The 10,424-nt window shown below is 47.5% G+C and overlaps 1 protein-coding gene across 2 annotated transcripts; it reads right to left on the minus strand.

Moving 5' to 3' along the window:
* Positions 1-252: 252 nt before the first annotated feature.
* On the minus strand, positions 253-3,317 carry LOC123113072 (uncharacterized). 2 transcript variants are annotated; one of them, XM_044534197.1, is made up of 2 exons: positions 3,165-3,317; positions 253-2,791 (listed from the first exon to the last, which is right to left on the minus strand). In XM_044534197.1, exon 2 carries the CDS (start codon positions 2,776-2,778, stop codon positions 634-636), a length of 2,145 nt encoding a protein of 714 aa, XP_044390132.1. In that variant the 5' UTR covers positions 2,779-2,791; positions 3,165-3,317; the 3' UTR covers positions 253-633. The 2 variants fall into 2 exon arrangements, with proteins under 2 accessions (XP_044390132.1, XP_044390131.1); XM_044534196.1 differs by lacking the exon at positions 3,165-3,317 and adding an exon at positions 2,895-3,122.
* Between the last annotated feature and the right edge of the window lie 7,107 nt (positions 3,318-10,424).

Below are 10,424 nucleotides of genomic sequence, written 5' to 3' on the forward strand. Positions count from 1 at the left end.
CTACTTTTTTTTTCTTTTTTCGAAAAGGGGAAACACCCCTGCCTCTGCATCATCATCATGATGAGAACTAACTACTACACCTGATGATGATTAGTTGCCTGTTTGTGAAATCGTCTGGAACAACACTTTGTAATGAACGAATGATCAAAACCACCCTTCTTAGTTTCTTGCAAACAAACAATCGGGCATTCCGATTCATCGATTTTTCTATGAAGCGCAAGATATTTATTTGCAGAGTTCAATGCTCTCACATTCCAAAACAAAATATTCCATGAAACTGACGCATGACACAAGTTCAGAATTTAAATAGAGTTCTACTAGTAGCCAAATAACACAATAATAAACTGCACGGACACTGAAGAAGATCTTGCGTGATGATTCACTGAGAAGAACCATCATGACGTCGACTGGGAGCCTGGAGAAGCTTTGGCGCAGAGAGCTCCTTTTGAGGAATACCACATGCAGTAGAGCCCAGCTGTTGAATCACATAAAATGCACTCCCTCCGTCTAAAAATAGTTGTCATCAAAATGAATAAAAAAGGGATGTATTTAGAACTAAAATACATCTAGATACATCCCCTTTTATTCATTTTGATGACAAGTATTTCCGGACGAAGGGAGTATTGGTTAATTTTATTGGTGATGTCTTTGTGCACTTGATGTGCTGGGCGTTTGGTGTGCTTCCACGTCAAAAAAGGGTCCTACGTCCGCCTCCGGCTGCTGCATCCATCTGGCAGGGAGCTTCCGCTTGTGCGGAGGGTTGCTGAGCCCTAAACCCCCTGTGAAGCCCTCAGCAGATGGTGCTTTTCTGTCGTAGTCCATGGCATGCCCTATGATAAGCCAGACGGCATTCATGAACTCTGCTCCGGTGCTTAGCTTCTTGGCGTGAGACTCCTCGCCGCAGTGGTGGCTCGCGTAGCACAGCATCTCCACCCACACGCCGGCGATCACCTCCAGCATGTCAGCGTCGGGAAAGCACCACCTGTTGCCCAGCAGCATCCCGGCGAGCCAGGATCCGTCGGCATAGACCGGCCTGTCGCCCACGTCGTCGGCAGCTTCCTCGCCGATGCCGTAAACGTACTTGCCCCTCGAATCAGCCGGGAGCTGCCAGTTGGCTATCTTGTTGACGATCTCCGGTCTGGACAGCTTCATGGTGCCTTCCTTCGTGGACTTCAAATTAACCCACCACACCATATTATAGTACTTCAAGTTCTCCTTGTACCGGCCGGTGCGAACGACTCCGGGCAACAGGTAGGGATGCACCACCATGAGGAACAGCATGTGGTTGGAGAGCACCCTTATGCTGTCCCGGATCTCCTTGCCAGGGTCAGGGTCAGGGCCAGGGCACAGGGAGAGGTAGAGATCGGTGGCGATGTGCCACACGATGATGGTACGGTCCAGCTCGGTGTCGTCGGCGATCCGCGTGAGATCCTCGTACATCCCTTTCTCCTTGAGGATCCACCTGCCCCGTGCATTCATCAGATCATCTATTTTCCTCTTCCGGATCTCCCTCAGCACCACAGTCTTGATGGCGTCGGAGATGGGGGCGGTGCTCGAGTAGTGCATCTTCTGCCATCGGTCCTTCAGTCCAATCATCTTAGCGATCTTGCCTCTCAGGTGGCCGTCCTTGTTGGCGTCGGTGCAGAGGTCCAGCAGGTTGTACTGCCCAAGCGAGTCCATGGTGGCACTCCTCCTTGCTCCAGCCTTGAGCATCCGGCGGAGGCGCATCACCGCGCCGCAGAGCCGGTGCCATCCCCGGGCATGGTAGGACGCGCACGCCCAGGAAGACCCTGCCGCCCTGAGAGACGACGCGAGCTCCAATGCCATGGCTCCCACGAACAGGACGTAGGTGACGGCGACGTCACCTCTGCTGTAGGCGTCCTTGCTGCTGAGCTGAAACAGCACGAACGCGGCGACCACGGAGAGCGGCGCGACGGTCCGGATGCACAAGCCATGCCAGGTGTGGAGCACCGCCGCCTTGGTGTAGAGTATGTCGTACAGGAGGGAGAGCTCCATCGCGGCCAGCTGGAACAGGTAGTTGCCGCCGTTGAGCTGGATGCCTTGCCGCATGACTTCGTACTGGGAGTAGTGCATCATCGGCCGATCAGCCAGGAGGCCCCTGCAAAAATTGAGCATGTAGTGGGCTCCCAACAGGACCTCCTCCGTGTCCAGCCTCTTTTCCCCCTCCTTCCCATGGTAAGGGCCATCGGTGGCCGACGGCTTGCCGTCGTTATCGAGAGAGCTCGCAATGCTGTCGATGCCGCCACACTTGAGCGCCCACGTCCTCTCGCCGTACTTGAGGCAGCCGGTGGCGAACATCAACGCGGCGGCGGCGAGCAGCGTCCCAGCTGGGTTCGTGCCGGCCGCGACGAACAGGTACATGACATAGGCGGCGCCGAGCACCTGCCCCGCGAGCACGAGCAGGTGGCGCAGCCAGAGCTGGTTGTCCTGGTAGGCGTAGGCGGTGATGGTGTCCGGCCCACCAAGGTGGAGCAACAGGAAGGGAGCCCAGAACGGCACCATCCGCATCTGGTGGTCGCCTGGACGTGGAGGAGACCTGCTTCTGCTCATGGTGATGGACATGTGGCCAAGGGCGTAGATTGCGGTGTAGTCGGCCATCAGGTAGGCCAGCCAGAGGAGGATTCTCAGCACACCTGAGGCTTCACGGCTACGCCGGATCCCTGCACAGCAGAGGAGGATGGCTTGCAGGGCGAAGCTGAGGATCACCAGAGCCTGGATGTTCCGTTCTTCCCAAAACGATGCTAGCCCTCCGCCCATTGCTCCGCTCCCACTGAAATTGTTGGACACACATGTAAATCAAATGCAAGTTAAACTGTTGGGCACAACTCGCCACTGTTCATCTCTGATGAGTGCAAACTAAAATGAGTTACTACCACATTGAGATTTCCTCGGAATTTTCGTTTGTTGCCGTACAAATTGAGTGTGGACTGAACCTCCTTATATAACTGCAAAAAATGGCTAAACTGCCGCTTACAAACTCTGGGACATTTTCGATAAGGGTTGGTACTTGGTAGTTGGTACTGGTCGTAGTAGTGCAAGATAGATCTAGGGTTGGGCACATTGGAAGGAAGAGAGCTACTGTAGTAGCTTAGGAAGAGAAGAATGGAGGGGGGCGGGTAAGGAGACGCGGGTTGGACCCTCACCTCGTGGTCGGGGAGGCAGCGGCCGGCGGCGAGGTGCGGATCCGGCAGGCCCTGGAGCCGGTGAGGTGGGGCGGAAGACCAAGACTTTGCTGGTACTCAAGTCAAGGCAGCAGACAGTGTGTCGCAAAGCGCAGGTATAAATCATGGGCTTTGTTCGATACTTTGCGGAGCCATAGTTAAGAGGAGCATCTTTTTTTGACCGGGCGCATCCGCTTTAAGCCCTCTATTTATCCGTTCACTCATCCACATTTCTTATTTTTTTTCTCCTATTTTCGGTCATTTGTACATAATTATGGAGATGAAGAGAGAAATAAAAGAATGAATAAAGAAAGAGAAAAGATGGTCTAAGCGGGGCTGCATCCTACGTGGCGGAATGCCCGGGCGCGTCCGCGAACCCTCATATCCTCCCCTTATTTGAAATGAATATGAGGGTTCGTGGACAACCCGGGCATATAGGGATGATATGAGGGGTCCGATTGGATCACATTTTTCCTTCTCTCTCATGTCCTGTCACTGACCGGACGCGTCCGCGGGCGTATGAGAGATGGTTTGAGACGTCCGGCTGTAGATGCTCTAAGTGAGTACAAATTATACTCATAATTCAACCTTCTTTCTAAATATACTCGGTCGCTGCGGCTCTGAGTAAAAGTCATGCCTCTTCTTCGCGTCGTCCCCTGCTCTTGCATCTTCGCCGGCGCGCCTCCTGGCGACCACCCGAAGACCCCGCCTCTACCTCATTGCCTACCTTGGCCTCCGCCACCCTTCTGCCAGATGTCGAGCCTGCTCGGCCCCGTCGTTGTCCCCGGAATCAAGGTGAAACGCTGCCGCCGTCGCCATAGCCGATTCGTCGGATTGCTTCGAAACTTATTCATCTGCCGCTGGCCGTCGCATCTTAGCTTGCTTGCACATCGCTGCAGGTCATTCACACGCGTTGCCTCATGCCGGTTTGGTCTAAACGACACCGACTGGACGGTGCACCACTATCACTAAGATGAGAGGGATATGCCTAACAACTTTCGGTACATCACCAACAGGACTCCGATTGATCCAGAGTGATACGAGCAGGATCCTGCCATTTCTTGGGGAGCATCGCAAGATCGAGAACTAACAAGTTCATGCTCAGCTCCAACAAAATCTTATTAATCATCACTGGCAACGTCTTAGTGAGAACATCTCCAACAGCGGCGCAAAATGAGCGCCGCACCATAAATTTGGCCCTTTTAGCGCGCGCGCAAGCAGTAGAGTGGCTCCAGTGGACGCGCAATAAGCATGCGCGGCATATAGAGTTGGGCGCGCGGTCTGAATCACCATCGCGCGTTGTGTATTTGGTGCGCCCGCTTCCGCACGCGGCACACTCGAGCGCTCGCACCGCACTCTCTCCGCCGCGCCACCTTCGCTCCGCACATGCCGCCGCCAGCGAACTAGCCCGATGGACGCCCGCGCCGGCACCCCTCACTCCTTCATACAGCCGCGACCACTCCACCGTCGCCGGCGTCGCCGCCGCCGCAAACCCTAGCGCATGGAGCTTTGGCTTCGCCCCCGTCGGAGTTCATGTAAGTGCATCTAGTGCCACCCCTAGTTGATTTTGGAGTTTTAACGATAAACTTGGTTGAGGGACTAATGTGTTTGTGATAATTGCATGATAACACAGGTAGTAGTCCCATATTGATTCGGTTTACCTACCGAAGATGATCCCTAAAAATGTGTGAAGACATTGAAGACAATGGTGGTCTGTGAAGACATTCACATTGAAGACTATGACATGAGAAGACATCGCGTGAAGACTATGGAGTGAGAAGACATAGTTGTTTCGCATTTTCCTTTTCTTCTTTGTTGAGTCATAGGAACCACCGTATAGTGGGGTCCAAGTGAACAAAGTCAGAGTGACTGATGTGATGCTCAACCAAATCCTATGTCTTGGAGCGAAGACAATGAGAGCAAATCTTATTCAGAGTTGGATGAGTGAGCTTTACTTGTAGCCCAAGTCAAGCTGCCACGTGTGTTCGAAATCTGACCGTTGGACACGTGTCAGTTCCTTAGTGACCCAGGGTCATTTTGGACAAATCAGGTCGGGTTGCCTTTTGGCTATAAATAGCACACCCCCTACACCATAAATTGGTGGCTGCTCAGAGTCAGTGCACGGTTTTTGTTGCTTGAGAGCAACCCACCTCCGAACCCTTTGAGAGAGAGAATCCTTGCGAGGACAAAGCCCAAAACACCCGGAGCCAAAGAGTGTTAGGCATCACTGAAGTCTTTCTGTCCGCGTGATCTGAAGACTTATTACACTTGAGGACTATGAATCCTCCAGCCGGTTAGGCGTCGCGTTCTGAGCATCCAAGAGTCATTGTGGATTGCCGGTGAACGAAGTCTGTGAAGGTTTGGAAGTCTCCCTTGAAGACTTACCAGAGTGACTGGGAGAGGACTAAGTGTTCTTAGCTCAAGGGGAATAAGGTGAAGACGCGGTCTTCTGAGTTAAATCTCAGCCTCCCTAACCAGACGTACAGTTGTCACAACAACTGGAACTGGTCGAACAAATCCCTTGTCCTCTCCGAGCAACTGGTTCTATCCTACCTCTCTTACTTTACTTATAGTTTGTCTTCGTGAAGTCTTTGCCTAGTTTATCTGTTTGTCTTCACTGAGTGGAGACAATTGTCTGTTTGGCTTCATACTATCTTCCATCCTGATCCAATCTACCTAGCTGCTTATAGTCTTCGTGCTTTCACTTTATTGCTTACTTTGATTATGGCTTGTCTAGTGTAGTCTACCTTCCGATGCATATCAATAGGTTCATTTCTATCGTTTGTCTTTGAAACATCCATGTTTTGAAGACTTTCATAAAAATCACCTATTCACCCCCCCTCTAGTCAAATACTAGCACTTTCAATTGGTATCAGAGCAAGGTGCTCCCTTGTTCTGTGCGATTCGGTTTAACCACCTGGAGTTTAGCTATGTTGACTGCTGGGATAATCAAAGTCTCCGCTGCGTGCCCTGTCTTCGATGGCACTGATTACCCCTACTGTAAGAATAAGATGTGCATGCATCTTGAAGCCATTGATGTCGATCTCTGGTATGTCGTCAAGAACGGCGTTGCGAAGACTGGTGAAGGTGTCACTCCTATTGATGTCAAGAAGTTCGTGCAACTGCACTCAACTGCCAAGAACATCATCTGTGGTCATCTGACCAAAGGGCAGTATGGTCGTGTGAGTGCTCTGGAAACGTCAAAGCTGGTCTGGGACTGGCTCTCCAAAGTCAACGAAGGCGTCTCAACACAGAGAGATTCAAGGATCAGTGTTCTTCGCAATCTCTTCAACTGCTTCAAGAGAAATGACAATGAGGATGTCCAGCTCACATTTGATCGCCTCACTGACATCACCAATGAGCTTCATGAACTTGGCGCCATTGAGATCACCAAGCATGAAATCGTCAAGACACTACTGAGATCTCTCGACAACTCATTTGACACCCTGGCCCTGATGATTCAAGAGCGCCCTGACTTCAAGACTCTCGGTCCGTCTGACATACTTGAGAGGCTCAACACACATGAATTCCAGCTTTCTGAGAAAAGAGATATCTATGGTTCCAACTATGGCCGCACTCGCGCTTTGAAGGCAAAGGTCGTCTCCTCATCTGAAGAAGAATCTGACTGCAGTTCTGGTGATCCTGAAGACATTAGAAAGGAGCTTGCTATGCTCATGAAGAAGTTCCAGAAGTTCACCAAGAAGAAAGACTTCAGAAAGTCTTCAAGATCCAGCTCAAGGAATGATGAAGCTTCCTCTCATGATCAAAAGAAGAGAACCTGTCACAAGTGCAAGAAACCTGGTCACTACATCTCTGAGTGTCCACAGTGGGACAACGAGACAAAGAATAAGAAGAAGAAGAGCAAGGACTATGATTCTGATGACAAGAAGAAGAAGAAATCCTCAAAGTCTTCATCAAAGTCTTCTTCACACAAGAAGAGCTCATCTGGCAAGGCTCGTGCTTTTGTTGGCAAGGAGATGGATTCATAGGAGGAGTCTGCATCTGAGGAGGCAGAGGTGGAGTCTGAGGATGAATATGATTCTAGAGTGTCAAGCCTAGCTCGAGCTTCTGCATACGTCGCCAAGTCCATCTTCAACACTGAAGACAATGGCCTCGTCACCAACGCTGATGCGAAGGATGAGGATGACTCTACCCCCACCTACTGTTTCATGGCACGTGGTGCCAAGGTAAACTCACGCGATGCTTACTTTCAAACATCAAGTGAAGATGACTCTGAATGTGAATCTAAACCCAGGTACAAAACACTTGCTAAAATTGCAACTGAACAGCAAAATGCCATGGAACATATTCAAAAACTGTTAGACAAGAGCGATGACCTGTTGGACGCAGAAATGACCCGATCTCAGTCCTTAATTGAAGACATAAAAAATCTTCATGTTAAGTATGAGGAACTTAAAAGTCATCACGAATCGCTCTCAACCTCTCATGAAAAGCTTTCCTATGATTATCTTCAAAGGAAACAGGAACTTGAGAAATTGAGATCGGCTCATGAAGATCTTTAAAAGGAAAATGAGTCACTCCGCGCTCAACAGATTAGTTCCGCTCAGGAAGGATTTGAACCACCATGTCTAAAATGTATTGAGCGTGATAATGCTGTCTCTGTTGCTGAATGTTCAACTGCTACTACTGTTGCAATATCTTCAACTGTTGATGTGGTAACTAAGCGCTCATCTGAGGATACCACTACTATTGCTGATGAGAATGTCAGTTGAAGTCATTACTTGAGACAGGAATGTACAAAAGTCTCAAAGGGCATCAGACACTATGTGATGTCCTTAAAAAGCAGATTTTGAACCGAAACCCTAGGAAAGAGGGTGTTGGGTTAGAGAGGAAAATGAATGTTGATGGTTCTTACTGGATGCCTGAGCAGTACACTACTAGAAAAAAGCCTACTAATGGCGCACTGGTATTGCCTACTAATGGCGCATTACCAGTGCGCCATTAGTAGCACGCCACTAGTATTTTTTACTAATGGCGCACCACTGGTGCGCCATTAGTATCTGGTATACTAATGGCGCACCAGGCAGTGTGCCATTAGTTTTGCCCATAGTGCGCCACTAGTGTCTTCTATACTAATGGCGCATCACATGGTAGTGCGCCATTAGTAACAATTTTTTTAATTTTTTTTCTTAATCTCAGGTCACTATTTCACCTATGAGATATCCAACACATATATATACAACAAGCATCCATATAACAATCATAGCCAACACACAAGTTCCATCACATATACATACATAGCCAACACACAAGTTCCATCATATATACATACATAGCCAACACACAAGTTCCATCATATATACATACATAGCCAACACATAGTTCCATCGTTACATATTACAAAAGTTTCACATTGTTCATCCAACACCGTTATCCATCAATTCACAAAAGTTTCACATTGATACAAAATAAAAACACAAATGGAAAAGAAGCACTCCATCCACGCAAGCTTCTGTCAATTAAATCAAATCTGCAAAATGATAAACAAGAAGTTAGAAGAAGAAAAAGAAGAAGACTAGAAGAATACTTGAAGAAGAAGAACACTAGAAGAAGAATAAGAAGAATTTTGGAAAAGAAGAAGAATAAGAAGACTATAAGCTTATTATGTAAACTTGATCATTTTGTGCTAACATAAGTTATTTTGGAGCTAACCTATAGGAAACTAAGCATATAAGCTCTAAGTTAGTATATTAGAGCCAACTTAGGTAAAATGAAGCTAACCTATGTCATTTTGGAAAAGAAGAAGAATAAGAAAAAGACTATAAGCTTATTATGTAAACTTGATCATTTTGTGCTAACATAAGTTATTTTGGAGCTAACCTATAGGAAACTAAGCATATAAGCTCTAAGTTAGTATATTAGAGCCAACTTAGGTAAAATGAAGATAACCTATGTCATTTTGGAAAAGAAGAAGAATAAGAAAAAGACTATAAGCTTATTATGTAAACTTGATCATTTTGTGCTAACATAAGTTATTTTGGAGCTAACCTATAGGAAACTAAGCATATAAGCTCTAAGTTAGTATATTAGAGCCAACTTAGGTAAAATGAAGGTAACCTATGTCATTTTGGAAAAGAAGAAGAATAAGAAAAAGACTATAAGCTTATTATGTAAACTTGATCATTTTGTGCTAACATAAGTTATTTTGGAGCTAACCTATAGGAAACTAAGCATATAAGCTCTAAGTTAGTATATTAGAGCCAACTTAGGTAAAATGAAGCTAACCTATGTCATTTTGGAAAAGAAGAAGAATAAGAAAAAGACTATAAGCTTATTATGTAAACTTGATCATTTTGTGCTAACATAAGTTATTTTGGAGCTAACCTATAGGAAACTAAGCATATAAGCTCTAAGTTAGTATATTAGAGCCAACTTAGGTAAAATGAAGGTAACCTATGTCATTTTGGAAAAGAAGAAGAATAAGAAAAAGACTATAAGCTTATTATGTAAACTTGATCATTTTGTGCTAACATAAGTTATTTTGGAGCTAACCTATAGGAAACTAAGCATATAAGCTCTAAGTTAGCATATTAGAGCCAACTTAGGTAAAAATGAAGCTAACCTATAGGAAACTAAGCATATTAGAGATAACATAGGTAACTAAGTATATATATATATATATATATATGTATATATCATTTTGGATAACTAACCTATAGGAGATCTGACATACCTGACAAAGTTCAGTTCTCATGCATTGTTCTTCTCCTTCTCCTTCTCCTTCCTCTCCCTGATGTGCCAAGAGCGGCGAGGCGGTGGAGGCAGTGGAGGCAGTGGGATGTAGTCTTCTACCACAATTGGCGTGGTCATGTCACCCTGCTGTGGGATCACCGGCGCCACCACCGTTGCATGGTCATTGTTAGGCACCACCACCATCGCGAGGCCACCTTCAGGCACGACCATCGCTAGGTCATCCTCAGCCACCTCCATCTCTTGCCCATGGTCAGCCACCACCATCTCTTGCCCTTGGTTAGCCACCACCAGCGCTAGGTCATCCTCAGCCTGATGCCCATCGTCATCCTGCAGCTCCTCATCCTCACTCTGCTCCTCTTCTCCCGCACTCCAGTCCGGATCATCCTTCTTGTTGTCTATGCTGCTGCCAGAATCACTACTGCTTTCGCTACAACCATAGTCACTGCTGCTTTGGCTGTAGCCAGTGTCGCTGCTGCTGCTCCCATTACCTGTCCAAAATGCAACAATGACCGTTAACAATCGATGTGA

This window comes from Triticum aestivum, chromosome 5B (assembly GCF_018294505.1).
Source record: "Triticum aestivum cultivar Chinese Spring chromosome 5B, IWGSC CS RefSeq v2.1, whole genome shotgun sequence".
In the NCBI taxonomy this organism is placed as follows: Eukaryota; Viridiplantae; Streptophyta; class Magnoliopsida; order Poales; family Poaceae; genus Triticum; species Triticum aestivum.

Excerpts from the sequence above, each read along its gene's own strand:
- LOC123113072 (XM_044534196.1), bottom strand. The coding sequence starts at position 3,082 with ATGTGCCCAACCCTAGATCTATCTTGCACTACTACGACCAGTACCAAC. Across the intron at positions 2,792-2,894 it reads TCCGAGGAAATCTCAATGTG|TGGGAGCGGAGCAATGGGCG; the intron begins GTAGTAACTCAT and ends CAACAATTTCAG.